Here is a 24,561-nt window from a genome sequence, read left to right as displayed (position 1 = left end):
AGTAATGGTCACCTTGCCCGGCAGGAGGCGCCTAGGCTTTAAAGCAAATAAAGTACCTTTTAAGGAAAGTTGAGTTTTGACACTCCCCGGCTGACTAACTTCTCGGCCAGATCTGTCTGATCACGTGCCTAATAGGCTACTATGTAGTCCTACATATAAAAGTAAAAACCTATCTACAGCTAACTACAGATGGCGCTGCTTAAGAAAAAAATAAGGATATTTTTGCAATTAACTTTATTGAAGCGCCTAAAATTGTCAATTAAAAGTAGATATTATTTAAAATATTCTTTATTTCTATAAAATGAAAACGAAAAATGACATCTACACTTAAAATGATTTAAAGTTACTTTTATTACAAAGATATTTAGCAAAACACATAACCACTTATAAAAAAATGTTAGGGCAAAAGACAAAACGACTTCTAAGCCTCAACTAAACTAATCTCAAAATAATGATTAGCACAATTACGGGTCACTTCTTCCTTTATAAAGATCTCTTTGTCCTTGTCCGACAGACAGTCCCTGATGCCTCTGTTTCAGCGCAGTCGAATCAGTCACCCACGTAGTTCTGGAATGCGTGGCTGTGGCTTCTCAATGAGCAGGAATCCTCGGAACAGTGAATTCGCTCTGACGCCTGCAAAGTGCGCTTCTGAGCTTTTATTTAGGATATTAAGAGATAGGCTGGATTAATTAGCCGTCCTGGCTACGCAATGAGCGTCGGAGTGTAGAATCTGAATACACTACACAAGTGCAAATGTAATGTAAAATACATATTAACACAATGAAAGAACTATTGCATTGAAAATATTTTCATAGAATCCAGTCCATCTTAGAGCTGGGGCTGTGAGCTTCAGCGTGTGACTCTCATCCCTAACTCCAAACCCAGCTGTGAATAGGTTGTGCACATTTAACTCGCTCGTACGCTGAACCGGCTGTGTGTCAGGCAAAGCCGATCTACTTTTTATAAAAATCCAGTAAAAACTTCAAAACGATGATTCAAAGACTTCACAGTCTGCAACTTGACTCTGGATTTCAATGCTCCATCCTCTTCATTGTCTATAGCAAAGAATATCCGCCTCGCTCTAGCATGAACGAACGCCATAGCGCACATCACACACGGCTCCTTCATCATATACACATCATAGCCTGTACACAAATATGGCCCTGTATCCTCCTCCTGTTTACTCTTGAATCGTCTATGTCCAAATTTGACATTCAAATCTTTTAGAAAGGCCACTAATTTCACGTCGATAAAAGTGTCATCGTCCATTTGGGACTGCCAAGCGCCGCCATTTTGTGTTCTAGCAACATTATCTATAGCCAACATGGCGGCGTGTTGCATTGGATGGCATTTTCGGTTATCTTCTCCTATTGCTACCACACTACTTATCGCTGGATCAACCACCACAGCTACATTTTGAACATCAAACCATTTCGCTGCTAAAAACGCTGCTTCCATATATCTTCTATGTGAATCTAACTCCTGTTCTGTGAAAAACTGCCCACTAAACAGCTTTTCCAAATATTTATCTGGATGAAAATTACACGGCCAAAAAAGTTTTGTATCTTCATACTGTTTCTTGAGCTTCGGTGGTAACTTGGGCACATTTTTCACTTCAAACGCCACAAATATATCTTTAAACCCCTCATCACACTTACATAGATAATCCTCTATTGACATATCATTAACATACTCTATGGGACATATGATTACTTCGTGTTTCCTAACTCTTTTTAAATGTTGAAGTTCCTTTACTGGCACCTTTTGGTTTAACAGCAAGACTGTTTTTGATAAGTCCCTTGGATTTTTTATGTGTCCAACATAAACTGGGGTTAATGGTTGAGATGTCATATCATTCATGACAACATTGAGTGATTTTTTGGAGGTTCTTAAGCTGTTCAAGTGGCAGTCAATAACGTTTGGTTTCCTCTTCAATTGCGGTTCCTCCATACTGAAAATGAAATTGCACTTCACTGCGACAAATAATATTATTACGTAAACCTTCAGTGCTTAATTAATACATTCATTCAGTGTATTAGAACTTGTACCGATATGATATTTATAGAGATTACATTTGTTCTCATTTTGTTTTTTTTTATAGAAAAACGATCAAAAGTGATACCGCCCATGGACACTCGCAATGCCAGAGTGCTCGCAAGTGCCGGGCTTTTAAGAGTTTGTACGCTCATTCTTAAAGGACTCTAAGTAAAGTTATTTAGCGCAGATTTTCCAGAATAAGAAGGGTAGCCTACGCGTCCACCGAATGCTAAATGTTCCGAGGGTGGACGCCCAGAGGGGTTTCTCCACAACGGAAACGTGTGTTAATCTTCGTTGGAACTGCACCTTCACTTTTAGTTACGTTATAGACATTGTATTCAATTTATCGAGTATTTTTCAAGGGATCGGAAAAAAATCAAATTATAGAGAGACGACTGTATTAAATTCCAAGATATATATATAACCCATACTATGACAATAGCGATTCCAATAATAAACTTGGGTCAAGTAAATTCCAGTGTAGTATTTCCGAACTAATTCGATTTATGGTCCTTCTAGAGCGTACCTATTCTTAATTTGCGACTCCATGGGCGACGGTATCACTTAATTTAAGCTGAGCCTTCTGCACATTCGCCCCCTGTTACATTTAAAAAAAATGGTGCATATTGGTTGTGCGCGGCAAAAACTGCCTTAAAAAACGCTCAGTTGTTGAACGACGGACGACGAGGTGATTCTCTCCATCTTCCCCTTACAATACACATTCTGAATACTCTTAAGGTCATTAAAAAATGCAGCGTAAAAATGTCAAAAGAAGACAACAGCAACCTACACAAAAGGCGCTACAACGCCCATCTTGGCTACGTATCTGTATGTTTACTTTATTGTTTGTAAGGTAATACGGAAATCAGCCTTCTGTGCCCGACACAAATTGATTTTTTGGGTGTGACATTTTCAGATCATTCGCATTCAATAACATTAATCGCGCCTAACTGATAGGTTAAGACTTAGGACAAAGGACAAGGATAGAGGATATTACAAAGAGTATTCCAAAGGACACGAGGAGATGGAAAGATGAAACAAAACTGGTAGTAGCGAGGTCTAGGAAGAGTGGGAAGAGAAAGGGCAGAAGTGAAGGATCTGGCGGACTTAAGATTAATTTTATAAAAATATTATAAGGTAATGGAACTTGTTTGAGATAATCGAACAATCCATTGATGAAACAGCTGCTATTTAAATGCACAACCTCAAGTTGGAGAGCTAGCCTATAGGCCAACTGGTCACTAAAGAATCCGTAAACTTATTTTACCTATGACTTTTAACTATGACTAAGAAAATCTGAGGATTATATAATATCCTCTATATTATTGTATAAACAACCAAATTTGGTTTATCTGCGAAGCCTTAGTACAGGATCTGATTCTGCTGTATGTTTCTTTTCAAGAAATTAATGTTGCAGTAAACAGAAAATATAAAACTGATGACTGTAAATAATAAAAATAATCTAGCTGGCACGATTTTCATTAATGTTTTTATATATATTTCATTTAAAATTATATAAAATAATACGAAAAATCATAGTTGCAATTTATAACAGCAAATTAATTACAAGTACATTACATTTATAGGCATCCTCTCACCAATCCATTGCATACTCCTACAAAAATCTATTTCAAAAACATATAGCTGCAACAAGCAATGTGAACCTAGGCCATTAGTACTGTTCTTTTTCTTTTTGAGAGACCTTTAAAAGCAAGGTAAGTAAGTAAGTACATATGCCATTTTCCATACTCATGTCTTATATAATTATTATAATTAAATATGTAAATATATACTCAGATGGTCATTGTATAGATAAATCATTATTATATTCACGATAATTGTTGCTTGCATTTGTTTATATTATATTCGATCAGAATTGATAAGAAATATTCATGTTGTTCCGGTAAATTATATTCTATAAACAAATAAAAATTACATTTTAAATCAAGAATGATTGCACTAATCTACAATTTGTCTTGTTGTAATATGTTCTTGAATACAAATTAAAAAACAAATTTCCATATATTTTAATACTTCTAGCCTATACATTAGGCTTGTATTACAATAGTATATATATACAGTCAACAGAATTGTCTAACTATTTCTTACCCATTAATCATTATGTTTAATTAACATTATTATGCAATGTGTACGGAAAACTGTTGGACTTCTAAAGCCAGCTGTTGGAGTTGGACTACTAGGAAAAGTAGAAGAAAGGAAAATGGAAGACCAGGAAACTGATGGTCTGACTACATCATAAGCCTGGGTTGAAAAAGATGCAGAAAGGAAAGAATAGATTCTCCTAAATTGGATCCAAATTAATGGTACAGGACCTTTACCCAAAAGGGCTCCATACTGCAGAACATGAAGTAATGGAAATAACAATAACTAACATAGAATAAGTGTACATTAAGAAAACTTACACCAATTTGATTTGTAATTTCAATGGTATGGAAGTGGCTTTATTTTTATTATTATATAAATTCAAGATGCTTTGAAAGTCGTGGTAACCTTAATATATTTCTATTGATTTTCATTAGATAAATGCTTATTAAATCCAAACTAGGTGTGTATTTCTTGCAATAAACAATTATTTAAACTTTAATTTTCCATATGGGCTTTTTATTGTAATTTATAGGCAGGTGGGTAATCACTTATTAGTGCCTCAATTTGTTCCTTCAGTAAATGAGATAGCTAAATGCAATACAGAAATACAATTCCAGAGAATTTAATGCATAGTAATCATGGTCACTAAGGTTCCACCATAGTCAGTCAATCATCACATTTATTATACGCTATCTAAGAGTCTCTCGCACATAGCCTGTACATATGCATTTTGTCTTTATTGTTAGTGATTGTTTAAATGAATACCTAATGCGACATATACAATTGTGCAAATGCATACATTAATTATAGTATTTCATCAATCATATTTGTCTATAAGTTTTCGCACAATATTTTTTTCATCATCCAGTTATTAATTCTCTGGAATAGTTTCCAAAATGCATTGTGCATTGCCTACTAGGGGCTACAAAGTCAATAATTATGAAGTGGGAATTAAGAGCTTGCTGATACTGAACTACACAAGTAATACACAGCAAAGAGGTTAGAAAGATTATCTAATATTAATTATTAGAGTTAAAATGCACAAATCATTATAGCATTACTAGGTTTACTTTAATAAAAAGTATTTTTAATAAATTAATGAGCGATTATTTAAATTTTATTAGAATCATGTTTTGCTAAAGGTTATAAATAATTTTACAATATGCTATGAACCATCTTAAATAAAACAGGTATAGATATAATAATATTGACAACAAAAAGTATTGAACACATAATAGTTCAAATTTGAATTTTTATGATATTAAAATTGCACCATCACAATTTAATACAATCTAAAGTATGTGTAGATAGATCGCGGTCTTTCTCATTTAAATAACAAATTTTTATGATCATGCTAATTCTAATTGGTTATGAGTTGGTCATAAGCTTATGATATTATTTAAACTACGTAGCAGAAACACAACACTTATAATATATATCTTAAAGCACGTAATCACATATTTTCAATTCGTCTCATTGATAATATAAATATGTAATGATAATTTACCTTAGAAATGTCCACTGCCTTTATGCTGTTTTCCTTCCACAAGCGCCGTATTGTCACTTGGAACTGGTAAAGCAGCAATAACCATATCAATAATTTGTTTATTATTGAATATCAGAGTCGAATGGTAGTATTAACGCGTAAAAACCAAGAGAACAACATAGGGCAGGCGGCAGCCATTGATATGAAACAGAAATTAGGTGTCAAAGTCTGATAACGTACATCGTTTACAGCAATGTCGAATATGTCACATTCGACAGTTGACATTGATATTGGTAACATTTCGTTACATGCTATATTAAATACTATAGTCAATTTTATTATTAACGGTATTAAATAATATTTCTTATTAGTAATTAATTATTTATGTTCACAATTACGAATTATTATTATTAATAAGATTTATATCGGATATGTTTTGAATAAAAACATAGTTGTTGTAAGTCAACCGTGCTATTCAATAATACTTAAAACGCAAATTCGGCCTGACAGTGGAGTACTGTTGTCACCTATTGGCGGGAGCTCCCCAGTACCAGCTCCTTCCGCTTGACCGTATTCAACGAAGAGCGATTCAAATCGTCAACGACCAATCCCTCTCGGAGAGGCTTGATCCCTTGGCGTTGCGCAGAGATGTGGGGTCTCCCTGCATCTTCTACCGAATTTACCATTGAAAATATTAAGAGTAGTTATTCGGACTAATACCTGCAGTTGAGTTTCATTATCGGACGTCAAGGAAGCATATATACACATCACATCGACGTCCGTCGTTTTACAACTGAGCGTTTGTTGAGGCAGTTGTTACCGCGCACCTTAAATATTTCCGAACCAAATCGACTTAGGGTCCTTCAGGAAAAGAGCGTACCAATTCTTAAAAGGCCGGCAACGCACTTGCAACTCTACTGGCAATATGAGTGTCCCTGGACGGCGAGTAATACTTTACATCATGGAGCCTCCTGCCCGTTTGCCTCCTATTACATGAAAAACAAACTTAGGGTAAAATTCAGAAACGAGACTTAACGCAAACTATGATACGGACTAGTAATTTAATTAAGGACCGTAATTTAACTGAGATTTATCGAGATATAGATATATATATGAATAGATATATAAAGTCCCAAGTTAACACGGTTTTGAAGTTTGTCTTAAACTATAAAGCTCCAAGCAATTACTTAGATAAACATTTTGCCGACTGTACATAAAGCTTTACAAGATCAACACAAAATTCCATTTTCCAGCAATCCTATTACCATATTAAAATTGTTAGACGCTATCTGTTCACAAAATGTCAAAAAGATTTGATATTTGCATTGGATTTTCTCCGCGCTCGTAAATTAGTCAGCTTATTTTTTTTTGCGAGAATTAAAAACTTATAACCAACACGTATATAAAATCTTTGATGTATAATCATATAAATATTTGTAAGGTTTTTTCAAATTCAAAATCATTTTTTCATTTAGGTAACACAATGTACACCTTTGAACGCCAATAAAGAAATACATATTAACTACTTCCATACATACATACATATACATTTCCTGCCTCATATACCGCTCCAGGTTCACAGGTGTCAATCGGCGTCCTCCAAGGCTCGAAGCTCGGGCCTATCTTATTTCTGATTTACATAAACGACCATCGATTCTTTGTCAACGAAGTTCATGAGATGAGATTGTTTGCTAACGACACTACGTTTCTATTTCAAGTGAATAGGAAAAACGTTTTATTGGACGATGCAAACAACTCTCTCGTATAGTTAACTGATTTACTGCAAATAACTTACTACTTAATGACAATTAAACAAAATGATTTACAACTACTAGCATACAGCGAGATAATATAAAGCTGAAAATGAAGGTCAGTTAACTAAACTTTGTTGACAAAACTATATTTTTAGGCATAACAATAGACAATAAACTCCAGTGGGGCCCACATATAGAGACTCTTTCGAATAGGCAGAGCTCTGCAGCATATGCAGTAAAGTAAAAGTTGGTTACCCTTGATGAAACTTTGTAAATTTAAAGAAGAGCGAAGCTTCCCTGTCACAGGTCTCTGACTTCCTAGGGAGGCCTCAATCTGAATTATATTCTACATATAGCTAAACAAATAAAGGCTTGTACTTTAATCGTTGTTGTAATAAATAATAATATGTAAATGTTACAACAGAGGGTCTCATAGTCAGTAGGGACTGAATAAATCAACCACCGACAAGGTATTAAAGTCCTAGGTACTTAAAGTCCTTAAAACAAATAAATAACTAAATACATAATGATTTGTATTTTATTTTACATTTATTTAATTTTAAAAATTACACAAATGTTGTAAATATATTAATTTTGAATTTCGAATCTTGCCGAGTGATTAGATGTAGAGCTTTCAATTTCGAATGTCTATTTGTGCTATATTTTTCGAATTTTGAATTATATTAAAAAGCACTTTGGTATGGCGATTTGAATTTCGAATTAGTTCCATTTGTGCTTTGGTTATACGTATATTATAAGTTTTACTAAGTTAATACTTAATAGATATTATTTATTTATTTCAGGACATTACAAATAACAACGTTTCCGAAGCCAATGATATGCCCAAAGATAATAAAGCCAACCAGGTAATCGTTTCGTTCAACTGTCATGAATGATGCCAATACATTTGCCCGAGAGCATAATGAAGATAGAATTGCGCCACCATTGTAAGTACCGACCTGCTTCGGTCTCTTCTATCAGCACGGCTTCTTACATTTCACGGCACGGAAGTCTTTAACATCCTTGGTAAACTTCCAAGGGAGCAGCCCTTATTACCAATGTGCTCCCTTATAAGAACCTTTTGCTGGGTCGTTTGTCGTTTTGTAGACGTAAGTTAACCCTCCACTGACGCGTAATTGAAACTGTTTTGAAAATGAATTGCGGTATATATATTAATTAATTATTGTTTAGTAAGTACATTTAATTCTCATTGTAGTGCGTTGTGCAGTTGGCTAGAGTTATTAGTGTATGTGCTGCTTTATAACTGACTATTACTATAAAGTTAGAATTTATTTTGTTATTAAAGAACCCACTGGCATCCATCTATGCGATACAGCTATTGTTTCATGATCATTTGTCAATCTAATAGGCCAGTAATCGGCCTCCCGTGCCTGACATACGCAGTCGACTTTTTGGGTCTAAAGCAAGCCGGTTTCCTCAGTACTTCCTTCGTACGATCGAATGTTAAATGCGCACATACACAGAAAGATTATAGGTGCAAAGTCGGGGGTCGAACCTACAACCTTTGAGATAGGAGTCATACGCTGAAGCCACTAGGCCAACACAGCTCACGAAACAAAAAACATTGAACCGATTGCACAACGCACTACAATGAGAATTAATAACGTAAACAGTATTTACGTAAAACATGAAATAAGAAATATATCGAACGTTGATTTGGTTCCCTTTGTAGCAGACTCTTGAGACTTGGTGCAAGTGCACAGCTCATTAAAGATTTAAATTGGCGCCCTGGTGACCTGGTGACCTCACAGCTGGTCTTTTCTCAACGAATAAATATCGCAATACAGCGAGGGAATGCTGCCACCGTTAAAGGTTTAATATAGATACCAAACGTGTTGCATTTGTTTCAATTTTCTACTTCTTCCATTTTTAATCATTATTATAATTACTATGTAGGTTAATAATATTGTAATTACTGTATATTTTTGAGTTGGAAATAAGATTAACTACATTAATTAAGAACTAGATGGCTTATGAACGACCAGCTCCAGTATTGTGGGTCTCCTAATTGTAGCCTGGGAGAGCTATTACGAAATTGTATACAATAAATTCATTAAATCATCCACTTATGCCATTAAAAGTATTTAATAGCTATATCTTTTATTGTTATTGGTTAATTGTTTAACGATTATAATTATTATTTTCCAGAAAATTGTATAAATTTTCTTTTTTCTCAAAAGGAACACGTTTTGTATTATGACAATGTGTTGTGTACATTTGGTACTCGTTCGTTCTTCCCGCACGCAATAATTATTAGTTACGGATTATGTTAAATTTCTCTCCCTCTCGAGACTGCAACGTGCGGTCCGTCTATGGCCAGCGTATGTGACATCAAAATGTACGACAGCTAAACTTATTTCCATTGCATAAAATTTCAAGCCTTGTATGTATGTATGTATGTATGTGTGGACTCTGTTTCCGCACTTAGACGCTCAATAGGTCCATTGTGCGTAAAGTCCTGGCTAACTAAGCCAGCCTAACTCCTTCCAGAAGCACAGAAGTCTCCTGGGCACCTCGCAGGCTTCACGGAGCGACCTCACTGTTCCGAGGATTTCTACACGTTGCTTAGTCACAGCCTCGCATTCCAGGACTACGTGGGTGTCTGATTCCTCTGCGCTGAAACAGCGTCTGCACAGGGGGCTGTCTGTCGCGCCTAGGACATAAAGATGTTTATTAAGGAGGCAATGACCCGTAATTGTCATCTAGCTATCATTGTTTTCAGATTTATTCTATTCAAGTTTAGAAGTTGTTTGGTAAGCTGTCGGTTGACTGCTGGCAGAGCCATTTTGGACTGTCTGCAGCCCGCACCTTGTGACCAACGTTGATGTTGGAGCTCTGTGGATCTCTGGCATACCCAGGCTCGCACCTGCGAGAAGGATAAGGGAAGGAGCGGATACGGACCTGCAGGCCTCATCTCCGAACCTCTTCTCGCAAGCTCATCGGCAGCATCGTTGCCAAGTGATCCACTATGTCCCTTGATCCACTGCAGGGTAACTCTGTTTGTCAGGGTTATTGCCTCCAGTGCATCGTGACACTCCAGTATCAGTCTACTGTTGGCCTTTTTGCTTACCAACGCCATCAGCATAGACGCACTGTCGGATACGAACTTAATACAAAAGTTATTAATTCCTAACCGCTGCACGGCTCTGGCTGCTTCAGTTATAGCGACACATTCGCACTGAAAGATCGAGCTGTATGTGCCCAAGGGTAGGTGCATGTTGATATTGAGATCAAGAGAGAATATGCCAGCTCCAGAGCCACAGCCTGTTTTTGAGCCATCGGTGTATATGCGCAGCTCATTCAAGGGTGATCTATCACATTCCTCTTCTCTCATTTGCAGATGGTATCTTCTGTTAAGTATGTTCTGATTTGCGATCCTATCACATGGAGCGGCTAATAGAGGTTGGTACTCTATCACCCTGTTAAGAATCGCTGTGTGTGTGCTGTAGTGATTTTTGCCCCATAGATCCAGCACCTTCAGCCTGATGGCAGCCAGTGCCGCCTCCTGCTGTATGTGTAGGTCCAGAGGCAAAACTTGTAGGGCTATCTCCAAAGCTGCAGTAGGCGTTGTTTTCATGCAGCCGCTTGCAGCGGACAACGCAAGCCTTTGGAAGCGTCCAAGTTTGATTACTGCCGTTTGGAGCTCTGTTTTCGGCCACCAAACCAGGGCCCCGTAAGCTAGCATTGGCCTGATTACGGCAGTGTATAGCCATAAAGTAATCTTAGGCGATAGACCCCATTTCAAGCATCTTTTTGCATTGGTAAAGCGCAATCGTTGCCTTGCTTACCTTGTATTCCAGGTGTTTATTCCAGAGCAGTTTACTGTCTAGAATTACACCTAAGTACTTCGTGTTTTCTTTTAGTTTTAATTCTGTGTCGAAGAGTTTTGGTAGTCTATGCGGTCCAAGGACTCTTCGGTTAGTAAAAAGGATCAGTTCTGTTTTTGATGGGTTGACAGATAGCTCATGTTGACTGCACCATCTCTCAATCAATCTGAAAGCCTTCCTCATGAGGTCACATAAGGTACTTTCAAAGTTCCCCGATACAAGGATTGCTATGTCATCCGCATACCCCACAGTGTAGAGATTGATAGCGTTTAGTTTTATGATGAGCTCATTTACCACTAGATTCCACAGGAGCGGCGAGAGGACACCACCCTGTGGGCATCCTCTACTGACAATACCGCGTGTGGTGGTATTCACGGTAAATTGTATAGCTCGTTGTCTTAACATGTTTTTGATCCATTCTGTAAGGGTCGATGGTACTCCACATGTCTCGAGTGCTCTGGTAATGCTTGTGAAATTCGTTTTGTCAAAAGCACCCTCTATGTCAATAAATGCGCCTAGGGTTGACTGCTTTAGTTTCAGGGAGTTACGGGAGCCAATACGAGATACAACGCTGTGTAGTGATGATTCAGTTGATTTGCCGGAACTATAGGCATGTTGATTTGGATGAAGGAATGCTGATAAGGTTACCCGACTGCGTATCTCCAGGTCCCCCAACCTCTCTAGCGTTTTAAGAAGGAATGAGGTGAGACTAATGGGTCTGAAGGATTTTGCCTGGGTATAGTCATCTCTTCCTGGTTTCGGGATAAATATTATTTTTACTTCCCTCCATTTCAGAGGCGATATAGCGATGTGCTATGCAGGCTCGGAAGACTGAGACAAGATAGTCTACTATTAAGTTCCCACTCCATCTCAGTAGACCAGGGAAAATGCCGTCCAAGCCGGCCGCTTTAAATAGTAGGAACGAGTTGATTGCCCATGCTACCTTTTCATACGTGATCATTTTGTCTGCTACTTGCCAGTCCGAGCTGACCGTGGCTCTTTCCGAGTAAGGTTGCCATGACTGCTCATTAGCAATTATACAGCCTGGAAAGTGGGTTGCCAGAAGTAGTTCACAAGTTTCTTCATCTGTTTTTGTAAATGTATTGTCAGGTTTTTTGATGCAGCCGATCGAGTGGTTTGTCACTTTAGACAGACATGATTTCACTCTGTTAGCCTGGTTGTTATTTTCGATACTAGTGCAGAAGTGTCTCCAGCACTCCGGCTTCCTAATACGTAGTAGTTTTTTGAATCGCCTTCTCGCGATTGTATATTTTTCCCAGTCGGTTGGCAGCCGTGTGTTCCCTGCTCTGTTGAACAGCCTTCTGACTTTCCGACGGTGTCTCTCCAATTCGGGGCACCACCAGTTCTGTTTGCCACCCTGTCTTGGTATGGTAAGCGGACACGACTGCTCATAGCTTGTCACGAGTAGGGACGTAAGTTTGTTAACATGTGTGTCTATGTCCTGTACATCTATGGTTGTTGGTATTGTTAGTTTGGCTACTTCTGAGCTGAAGTCTGGAAAATTTTACTGAGTCAGTTCTCCGAGGTATTCTTCTTGGTTGTGGTTTTGGTAGATCCCCTTTGATTGCAAAGCGGATCCACCTATGATCTGAGCAGGATAACTCGTTGGACACGTACCAGTCATGTATGTGATCTGACATACCTGCTGATACCATTGTTAGATCTATTATGGTTTGTGCGCGCGCGTTAACAAATGATGGTTCTGAACCGCTGTTGGCTAGGATAAGGTTATTGCTGAGTATAAAATTAAGCATTTCCTCACCTCGTGCGTTGGTTTTGGCATTACCCCATAGCAAGTGATGTGCATTGGTGTCTGCCGCGATGATGAGCTCCAGTTTTTCCCTCTCACAGTATTCGGCCAGGAGGCTTAGTTCTGGAGGGGGCACGTCCTCGTCGCCCGGTAAGTAGGCCGACGCCAGGACGATGTCTGGATACTCGTTCCTGGGTAACCTAACAGCTGTAAGGTCCCTTGAACATAGTTCGCTTATTAGTGTTGCTGGTACATGTTTGGGTATTATAATGCAGGATCTTGGGTTACTTACGGAGGTGTCCAGTAAGGTTTTACCGCCGGTGTTACCCAGTCCCCATATCTTGCCATTCCTGATCCACGGCTCTTGGATCGCAGCAATGGTCTTGGGGTTGGTCTCCAGCAGTCTGCGAAGGGAAGCCGACGCTGTTTGGCTGTGCTGGAGGTTTGCTTGGACAAAGTCAGTCCGGCGTAGGGGAGGAGCGCAGACAGCTGTCGCTGAGTTCACTCCCCCCTGTCTCCTGAAATAACTCATCATCCGAGGTTAGTTGTGCCGTCTCCATGGGGGTCTCGACTACTCGGTTGTCCGCGGTCTTCCCCGTCTCAGACGTGGGAGGCACCGGCCCCGATGTCGCCGTCCCCAATGTACAGGCTGTTGTTTGAGGTTGGGCGGGAGTTACCACTGAGGACTCATCTTTATCTAGAAGTCGGATATATATGTTCCCCAGTAGATAGTATATGCGCCTTTCCTGGGCTTTTATCGCTATTATCTCAGACTCCGGCACACGAAAGAAGAGGGACACGCCAGTTGGGTCCTGTGTTCTGCGTGCATGTGTCAGGGTCCATGATCTTACGTGTGTGGCGGTTCTGCCTCGTGATCAGTCTCATCAGATTCTCCGTAGTGCCAGTGTACTCTGGTACATGTAAGAGACAGGGAACCTTTTTCGGGATTGCCGATTGAGGCCGAACCACCAGCTTGGTGTCTGGTATGGGGTTAGTTATGACATCACAGACTCCGGTCAGCCAGCTCAGTGAGAAAGCGTCCTCGCACCAAATTTTGAGGACACCATCTGAGTGGTGCGCTTTACCCCGGAACCTGATGTCGTTGGGTTCTTTTGTTAGGGAAGCTTCAAAGTCCGCCATGAGCTCATCGTGAAGCTTACCCTGTATTTGTAGGCGGATATTTTCCGCCTGTTCGTGCGTCATGTCTAGGAAGGGCTCAGCCATCACAGCAACACAGAATTCATTATTCCTGTACGATGCTGCGGCCTCCGCATAACTGGCCGAGGTCCCTCCCACCGTTCGGGGTCTATTAGGTTTAATCCTTTTTCGTTGCCCCGTTGGTGTCACGGAATCCTCTGGCCGTTCGCGTTTTTGGCCCTTCGTTTCCTGGTTGACTCTAGTTTTCTTGGGATTGTTGTTGCTGTTAGGGTTTTTGTCGTGCTTAGAGCCGTCTGGCTTTAGCGCGGCATTAGACCCTAGTGGCCTCGGTGCCCCTTTCCTTCCCCCAGATTCCTTTAAGGCTCCAGGGGTGGATTTTGGGGCCTCAAGTAGCCTCTGAGCATCGGTTGCCAGCTTCTGCTGATCCGCCGCTCTTCTGGCTTTCTTGAGCCGTCGCCTCTTTGATGCACTCATAACTGTGGTCATGGTTGGCTCCTGAATTGCGGATTTCAGGGCCGTCATGTCCATAGATGAGGATGGTGCACTGAACGAATCCTCCGTTGAAGCCTGGGTCCTCCGCATCGGTCTTACCGCAGATGCCTCACCTTCGGACGCAGACAGTTCTGTTGCATCGTACGGACTGGCCTTCTTTGGTTCAGCCGGCGCAGTTGACCCGGCCGCAATGGTGGTCGCGTCCCTGTGCGGTGGTGTTATTGATCCAGTCGGAGACGGTACGGTCCTGGGCGCAGCCCGGCTTGGCGTAACCCTAGTCGCTTCCCTCTCCTTTGGAAGCTTAGACGCTGCCCGAATAAGTGCATCTGTGCGAGTTGCAGGGGCATCACAGTGTCGTGCCACTGGTGACTTGCACCGTGGCTCGTCCTGAGACGCAACCCTTAGGTTTTTGTTAGTTGGCGCATTTTTAGGTGCAGCCTTGTGTTCGTTATTTTGTTGAGCCCTTTATCCATGAGGTAAAAGGAGATATTTCACCGCCAGAGCTCTCCACCCGCCACGGAGTCCTCAGTCGGGGACGTCACCTACTCAGCAGGTAGACGCCAGAGCTACTCCTCCGGTATAGAGCCAGGGCGTGGGCAGACAGACGCGTCCGCACGCTGCAAGGAAGTACGGAGCTGTTCGCATCCCGAGACGATGGAGCAAACTCACCCCGAGTCCCGTGCTGCGCCGACGGCCCCCCCCCCCCCACACCCCGACTCTCGCTTGGTAGCCCTCTTACGGGATACCGCAGCCGGTTGACCAAGGGTAGCTAACCCATGGCCTCCCGTGTGAAGAGAAATCCGGACCAAAGAGGTGTGTTGTGTGCAGCGCACAACTATTAACCGGCGCACTGCTACACTCAACCACCAGGACTCCTTCATCCCCCCGTACGGGTCCCCGCGCACGGCACAAACACGCGGGAGGTTATTTACTGTCCACCGTCCTGTTGTTTTGGACGATGAACTTGCAGGGACATGACCTCTCCATCTCTGCCTGTTCGCCTGGTGGTTTTAGTTGCGTCTATTACATAGGGTAATAGACCAAGAACGGGGTCGGCAACCTCGGGAAGGTTAGTCCACCAGACTTGCCTTGGGGATCTCAGCGACTTGCGCTACACCCAAGACCACGCATCTCTACCCATCAGAAGGATGTGGTAGGGTGGGCCTACACCCGTGCTACCATGCAATGCAAGCAAGTCGTACTGGGAACCGTAAAAGCATGAGCCCAAGCCCCCCCAATTTCAAGCCTTACAAAATGCTCCAAAACCATCCACAGCTAAACAGGTTAGGCAGTTTATTGGATTAGCTACATATTTTAGACAATTCATTCCAAATTTTTCAAAATTACTTAAAACCCTGTATCCACTAACTTCAGGCAAAGGCCGTATTGTATGGACCTCTGAACATGAGAAAATTCATGATGAAATAGTTAGACACTTGACAACAGAACCAGTACTCAAAATCTTTGATCCTTCTTTGCCCATCGAGTTACATACCGATGCCAGCAGTGATAGATACGGGGCTGTCTTAATTCAAAAAAACTTGACAAGGGATGGTTATCTGTAAAGCAACAACGAGACTCTGAAATTTCAAATTTGATTTCTAAAATACAAGCGAATCAATTACCCTCTGAAATCGCACACACTTACGATATTAGGCAAGGCATACTGTACCGTAAAATAGAGCGCGCCAAAACTACTAAGTGGTTACCCATTCTCCCAAACTCTTTAATATGGTCGCTTATTAGCCACGTACATAATGACATAAAACATCTGGGTTATGAAAAGATACTAGACAAGTTGTACGATCTCTATTGGTTTAGTAACATGTCCAAATATGTAAAGAAGTTTGTAGATTCCTGTGTGGTTCGCAAGTCTTCAAAGGGTCCATCTGGTGCCCAACAAGTACGCCTGCATCCAATACCCCCAGGGTACGCTCCCATGGCACACTCTCCACTTAGATCTTACAGGAAAACTCAGTGGTAAGAGCGACCGCAAGGAGAACTGTTCCGTCGCTATTGATGCATTTACAAAATATGTCTTACTGAAGCACACATTGACACTGAATTCCGTTGACGCCATTAAAGCAGTGAAAGACTCTGTAAATTTGTTCGGAGCGCCAAGGAGAATAATAGCCGATCGTGGACGCTCTTACGACAATGCAGATTTCAGGAACTTTTGCAAAGATAACAATTTGAGTTACACCTTATCGCTACGGGAGCCTGCAGAGCTAATGGTCAAGTGGAGCGCATCATGCGAACTCTTAAGAGCCTACTTACAATAGCTGAAGGTAATTCCGACAGGTCGTGGCAGGAACAGTTAGGTGAGATCCAACTAGCACTGAATAGTACTCGATGCAGAGTTACTGGCTTCACCCCAATCGAGTTGATGTTTGGAATGCAAGGTAACTCGTTAGGTATTTCCAGAATAGCTGCGAATATTGATAATCCTAGTAGGTTAGATTTGGAAGCGGCACGGTCTAGTGCGTCAGATAATATAAAGAGTCTGGCTCAGTCTGATGTAATGACATGAAAGCGAATGCGCTTTAACCGGGGTAAAGCCAAAATAAGGCCTTTTGCCATTGGAGATTTCGTTTTCGCGAAAAGTGAAGAAAGACATCAAACTAAGTTGGACCCAAAGTATAAAGGCCCCTATAAAATCATTGCTGTCCTAGAAAACGATAGGTATGAATTGAAGCTTGTTAACGGGTCCAATCGAACGTACAAAGTTGCCCATGAAAACCTACGCGAAGTACCCCGTGGTACATTAGGTTTTTTAGAAGTATCCGAAACTTATAATGATCATGCCGTGACAGCGGATGCTAGCCAAAGTAATTTTGTTCATGAAACTGATCGCTATAGTCATAACTTAGCTATAATTCGTGACGCTGAGGATGAATTTTCTGATAGCGACACTATATCTGTTAATAGTAGCACTTTGTCGGCTAGTTCACGTACCTTGAGCGCTAATAGCAATAGTTTAGAGAGTTTATCATCAGAATCACCAGATTCTATCAGCATTGTGACTAATGCCATTGTACATCACGATAACATCTAGTAGTGAAAAAAAATGGGAACTATATTAAAATGATAAAAAAAACGAAAAAAAAAGAGAGAAAAGAAAAAGAAGTACTATATCAAAAAATGTAGGAAAGAGTCATTGCAGGGAGTCCGGTCCAATGACTCGGCTATAGGGGTTGCATTCTGGTCTAGCCTTTTGGCTATAGGGATTGCAATCCGGTCTAGCATTCGCTACAGGGATATCTGGTCTAGCTAACACAGCTATAGAGATTTCCGGTCTAGCGCAATTTAGTCTCCGGTTTTAGAAACTGATGAGAGGGACTTAAGAGTTATTAGAAAAATGTGTCATGATGAACGAATAGTTTTCTTTTTGTCTGTTCCCAGATCCCCAAAAGGCGCTCGAGGACGAGCGTATGTCAGTATGGCCGTGACGGCGCCACTATCAATGTTTTGTAAAACTGATGGCGCCACTATCAATGTTTTGTAAAACAACGTGCAACGGGCGATTAGTCGAACAATCGTACGATGATTCACTCGATCCCCACTACGGAACCAATATAAAGCAGCGCGCGCGCACAACTCAGGGAGTTCCCGATGAGCAGTTTGGCTTCAGGCCGGCCCACTCGTGCATTCACCAAGTCCATCGAATCACGGAGCACATCCTCTCCGGGATGAATAGCTCCCTGAAACCGAGAGCCACGGGTGCGCTCTTCTTCGACATAGCGAAAGCTTTCGACAAGGTCTGGCACAACGGTTTGGTTTACAAGCTCTACCACCTTAATGTGCCACTAAGACTCGTGCGTATCGTACACGACTTCTTGTCCGACCGCTCAATGCGCTATCGCGTAGAAGGAACGTTATCGTCTCCTCGCCCCATCATGGCCGGAGTCCCTCAGGGCTTGGTCCTCTCGACCCTTCTATTCACGCTGTATAACGGCTCCCAATGTGGAGTTAGCCCTCTATGCCGATGACACCGCTCTCTATACCACTCACAAGGATGGAGGTGTCATTGTAGACAGACTCCAGACCGCTACCATGTCGTTAGGCGAATGGTTTCGGAAATAGGGCTTCCAAATAAATCCCGAGAAAAGCGTAGCAGTTCTCTTTGCCAGGGGCAACCCCGGTGCTAACGCTAGGGAAAAATTTCACCTCAAGACAGCAGTAACCCTATACGGGCAAGCCATCCCATGGCAAAAGTCCGTCAAATATCTAGGAGTCACGCTCGATAGCGGCATGTCTTTCCGTAAGCACATAGCCACCGTTCGCAAGAAGGCCTATTTTGTCCTCTCTCGCCTCCATTTCCTCCAAAATAAAAGGAGTCACATGTCTCTCAGACACACGGTGACCTTGTACAAGGCCTGCATCCGACCGTGCATGACATGCGTAGTGTTTGCGCATTGTGCCCCCTCCAATATTCACCGGCTACAGGTGCTTCAATCGCGATTCATGATAATCGCGACCGGTGCGCCCTTCTATGTGAGAAACGTCGATCTCCACCACGACCTGGAGCTCCCTACCATAGCCCAATAGATGAAGTTGGCGTCCACTCGCCACTTTGACAAGGCTAAACACCATCCCAATCCGCTGGTGCGTAATAGCATCAACTATTACCCCTTCCCGACAAAAAAGGCTCGTAGGAGGCCCCGACCCATACTAACGGATCCGGATGATCCAACTACCGTAGCAAACGATAAATTAAAAGCCGCCCGTGCGGCCAAAAATAATAAAAAAAGCCAATCACAGATTAGGGTAAAAAACCGCCTTCACCGGGGAAAGCGGTTTACCTTTACTTCGCACTTCGCTCACTCCAGTGAGCTTCCGTCCTGCCCTTCAGGCGATTGACCACCCCGCGACGGCCCAAGCCGAGGTTCGAGTCTCACAGGAGACGCCCTTGCGCTAGCCGCGGGATAAAACGCCATTCTGGCCGAGCTACGCTCGCCAAAACAGCCCGAGCTGAGCTGTAAAGGCCCTTAAGGCCAACAGCGAGATTCTATTCAAACAAAAAACTCAGGGAGTCGTTCGTCGACCATTGCCCGGTGCACACGTTACGTAAATACCGAGTAGCCTTTGAAATCTTTACCTATTGGATTTGTTTATTAAAATCGTATTGAATTAAAAGACTGAAATTAGAATTGGAATAAATCAAGTGATTGGGAGAAAACTTTGTGTTTGTTATCTTAACAATGTCGGGGCCTGACGCTACAGATACATAAAGGCTTATTATTATTTATTTCGTTACAACGTATTGTATTTTTGAGTTCACACATTTGATTCTGGGAGATATTCGGGCTGTCAATTAATCACGTGATTTTTTTTTAATAATCCCTCCCCCATGGTGAAACGTGGTGAATTTTAAACTACCCCTCCAACCCCCACCAAAAATCACGTGTATTAGTAGTACCTAGTAGTGTGTTCCCTGTAACCTGCAAGAACTGCTGGTAACAGGGATGGTGTCCATTTATAACTAATTAAAAGGTTAGCAATTACAGCTCCACTGTATGGTTTATCAGTTTATAAACTACAAATAGAATTATTACATAAGCACAACAATCAGAAATTAAACAAATATGTTACTATGAGTTTATTGTCATCGAGCAGTATTATTACGTAACACACAATCGTATTTTGCCGTTAGCAATAAGATACATTATGAAGAAAAGTTATTATGATTTAAAGTTTCCAAAAGAAACGTCTTTATCTTTAGTAATATAACTTATATATAAAGTGAATTAAAGAAAAAAAATTATCACTTTATACATAATAATTTGTATTTTTTTTTTTCATTTTTTTATATAATGGCAATTACATTTATTTCCTCCCAAGAATTAAATACTCAAGTTATATCTATATAGCGCGTTTTGAATTGCGAACTCTGGGGTGGCAATTTGAATTTCGAATCATGTCCATATGTGCTTTCGTGTATTTTCGAATATCGAATTATATTGAAAAGTATTATGGTGTGGGGATTTGAATATCGAATCATGTCCATTTGTGCTTAGGTGTTTTTTCGAAATTCGAATGAATACTACTTGTTGTCTAATATCTGGTTGATCCACGCCTCGCACGTCTCAGTTGTGATTTCGCATAATGCAATTAATGCGCGATTCGTATCAATATCTGTAACAAGAATTATGTTATATATATGTCATAGTTAATCAATGTATGGCTCTCATATGTTAAAAACTTATTGGTTGGTAAGTCAGAAGCAGTTTTTAATTATTTTAACACGTTTAAATAAGATTTTACACATTTATTTACGCAGCCTTAATAACTCTAAATTAAAAAAAAGTGCGGGTTTGATTTAGTATTTTTGAATATTGTATTGATTCTTTGGGGGATTCGTTGAGCGTGTTGTGTGGCCACGTGACAAAGCGTGACAATTTCAATAAATAACTCAACTTTACTCACCTGGATTTGTTGTTCTTTTACCAAACATGGAGCCATTAAACGGTATCTTCTTAAAGTTTGCTTCCGTCATGGTTATAATGGCAACAGCGAAGACAAATAGAAGAATATAACGCATCTTACTGAAAGATTACAGTTTTTATAACATACAAACATACAGAGGAGGCTTTCGTTCATTAAAGGGGTTAAGGGGGACATGGCTTTGTGAATTTTTAAAGCTATAACATATTTCAAAATTAAAATCATTGACATTTAATGTATACACATTCCCGGGACAACCATAAACAATTGTAAAAATATTTGAACAGTGTTGACCTAATGGCTTCAGCGTGCGCCTCTCATCCCTGAGGACGTAGGCTGTGCACCAATGGCTTTCTATGTGCGCATTTAACACTCGCTCATATAAAGGAAAACATCGTAATACCGGATTTGACTTACGACACAGATGGCTCAGCACCCACCTCTCTGATAGCAAAAACAAATGATCACGAAACAGGTACAGACATCTGAGACTCAGATATTAAAAGGTTGTAGCGCCACTGGATATTTTAATGTTTGAAATTCGTGAAATACATATTTAGGTACCAGCAAAGGAGGCATTCTTTACGATCTTTATTTATTTAAACTTACGTCTCGAAGTGCTCGTCACAAAAGCAAGAAATGATCTGATGAAAAATCCATTTTTCTTTCAGTATTTATACTGAAAATATCCTTGAAATGAGAGCTTTATTTAATTATTTGGAAAATTGCATCGCATACTATAACTTGACTACGTCAAATCAGGTTATACTACGAAGTAATTGATTTTTATTGGCGTAAAATTTTTCCTAAACAATTTCCTTAAAAGACATCGACTTGCTAGAAAAATTAATTAATAATTTCTTATATTATGTTGATTGGTATTTGAAGAGAATTAAAGGTATTAGGAAAAAGGAAAAAAAAACTTTTTGGATATGTGCCTCAGATATTTGTATTTGTTTCATGATCTATGAATCTAATAGGCAAGTAGGTGATCAGCCTTCTGTGCCACACGCTATCGTCTTGGGTCTAAGGCAAGCCGGTGGTGCACAGCTGGGGTTTGGACCTCAGCGATGAGAGTGAGCGTTGATGCCACTGGGCCAGCACTGCCCTATAGTACTAAGATAGGCTAAGAATATTGTAATACAGTTTTATGTCTGTTTTCGTATCGATGCTATAAATATTTTCAATAAAATTTATTTTATTTTAAGTAAACATAACATAACACAAATGTATAGGCGCTAGTTAATGATATAAGTTGGCGTCTGTTACCGGTGACATCAGAGCTGGTGCTTTCCTCGACGAATAAGTATATCTAATGTGTTTTAATTTTCTATTTATAATGTTTTAATTATTATATTTCAAACATTGTATATTTAATTGAGTATATGGTTGTCGTCTGCTATACACAATAACTTTCTTTTTCAAAAGAGCAGCATGTCAAGCTGAACAGCAGGTTATCTGATGCTGACTTTGATCAGTTTAAGTAAAAATAAACTTGATTCATACTCATATATTTTTTGCTAGAAGGGTTCTGTTCAGATTTCATTTGAACATTAACCACATTTACAGCTTAAGAGTCATTTTCATGATATTTTATACAATATTCATCAACAACAACAAATACAAGCTACTAAAATACTATAAATATGGTATTTATTAATTACTCAGTAGGTAATCAATAATATGTTTTCGATTTGTTTTTTTATATGGTCTACGATAAAGCCAACCAATCAGGGACAGCCTTCGGACAGTTGACAATTTTAAGATTGTAATTTGACAGTTTCACTTCGATAGATTACAATGTGCCGAATAATAATACGTTAAATTGTAAACAGTACCTTGACGTTCACAATCTTTCGATAATCTCGCGAGTTAGATTACAACCTAACGGGATTTACAATTTTACGGTGACACATACACATACAGACATTCAATAAAGAAATTCATACAACTCCTGACATTCAATAGCCAGCTATCGAGCTGTACAGGTTTTAATTAATTCACTTTGACAAAGACAAAACTCCTTACATTTGTTTTAATTTTCTTTTAATTAACATTATTATTAACTGATTCACCATGTGATGAAGATGATGTTGGGGGTGCTTTCAAGCCTTTAAAAAGGCGATTTTAAAGAGTGATGGAGTGGCCCATTTGGTAAGGTAATTGAAACTGGTGTGGGGACTAGGCTAGGATCTAATGGCGCTGTTTACCTTCGTACGAGCGAGTGGTTTAATTGCACATGGACAGTTAGAACCTACGACCTCACTAGGCCATCACAGCTAGGCATCCCATATTTTCTCTTTCCGAAGAAATTTTCACGTTTTGGCCAATACACGCAGATCAGATGTCTGGATAGTTGCTCGCCTTTTTGTTCTTTTTTATCTTCCTGTAAAATACGTTTGCTAATAAGAGCTTGTCATCTTGAATATTATATTTTGTTTTTCTTGTACCAATGTATCAGTGTGCCGAGCGTTGGCAAGTTTTATAAATGAATAAATTATATATAAAACTTACCAACCAATAAAACCGTCAACCAGAGACACCTGGCAGGGCTTAATCGCGAGCCGCGAGCCTACCCACTACCACCGGACTTGACAAGTCGCATCACACCTGACACTACCTCTCTCCTCACGCGCTGCAGTTCGCGTGAAAATTCAGAAACGAGACTTAACGCGAGCTATGGTATGAACTAGTATTTTAATTAAGGACCTTAACTTAACTGAGATTTATCGAGATATAGATATATATATATATGAATAGATATATAAAGTCCTAAGTTAACACGGTTTTGAAGTTTGTCTTAAACTATAAAGCTCCAAGCAATTACTTAGATAAACATTTTGTCGACTGTACATAAAGCTTTACAAGATCAACACAAAATTCCATTTTCCAGCAGTCCTATTACCATCTTAAAATTGTTAGACGCTATCTGTTCACAAAATGTCAAAAAGATTTGATATTTGCATTGGATTTTCTCCGCGCTCGTAAATTAGTCAGCTTATTTTTTTTTGCGAGAATTAAAAACTTATAACCAACACGTATATAAAATCTTTGATGTATAATCATATAAATATTTGTAAGGTTTTTTCAAATTCAAAATCATTTTTTCATTTAGGTAACACAATGTACACCTTTGAACGCCAATAAAGAAATACATATTAACTACTTCCATACATACATACATATACATTTCCTGCCTCATATACCGCTCCAGGTTCACAGGTGTCAATCGGCGTCCTCCAAGGCTCGAAGCTCGGGCCTATCTTATTTCTGATTTACATAAACGACCATCGATTCTTTGTCAACGAAGTTCATGAGATGAGATTGTTTGCTAACGACACTACGTTTCTATTTCAAGTGAATAGGAAAAACGTTTTATTGGACGATGCAAACAACTCTCTCGTATAGTTAACTGATTTACTGCAACTACTGCTGCTTACTACTTAATGACAATTAAACAAAATG

General features: G+C 40.1%; 2 protein-coding genes across 2 annotated transcripts; both read right to left on the bottom strand.

Annotated features, from left to right (window-relative positions):
• Nucleotides 1–278: 278 nt before the first annotated feature.
• Nucleotides 279–5,837, bottom strand: LOC123718956 (probable inactive tRNA-specific adenosine deaminase-like protein 3). The gene is made up of 2 exons (XM_045675972.1): nt 5,651–5,837; nt 279–1,951 (listed from the first exon to the last, which is right to left on the bottom strand). Exon 2 carries the CDS (start codon nt 1,948–1,950, stop codon nt 961–963), a length of 990 nt encoding a protein of 329 aa, XP_045531928.1. The 5' UTR covers nt 1,951; nt 5,651–5,837; the 3' UTR covers nt 279–960.
• A 14,722-nt stretch (nt 5,838–20,559) lies between these two features.
• On the bottom strand, nt 20,560–23,472 carry LOC123718827 (neuropeptide SIFamide). Its single transcript, XM_045675735.1, has 3 exons — nt 23,307–23,472; nt 21,079–21,197; nt 20,560–20,787 (listed from the first exon to the last, which is right to left on the bottom strand). The coding sequence occupies exons 2-3, from the start codon at nt 21,191–21,193 to the stop codon at nt 20,696–20,698; spliced, it is 207 nt and encodes a 68-aa protein (XP_045531691.1). The 5' UTR covers nt 21,194–21,197; nt 23,307–23,472; the 3' UTR covers nt 20,560–20,695.
• Nucleotides 23,473–24,561: the final 1,089 nt, after the last annotated feature.

This window comes from Pieris brassicae, chromosome Z (assembly GCF_905147105.1).
Source record: "Pieris brassicae chromosome Z, ilPieBrab1.1, whole genome shotgun sequence".
NCBI classification, from domain to species: domain Eukaryota; kingdom Metazoa; phylum Arthropoda; class Insecta; order Lepidoptera; family Pieridae; genus Pieris; species Pieris brassicae.
This window is presented reverse-complemented; position numbering and strand designations above follow the sequence as displayed.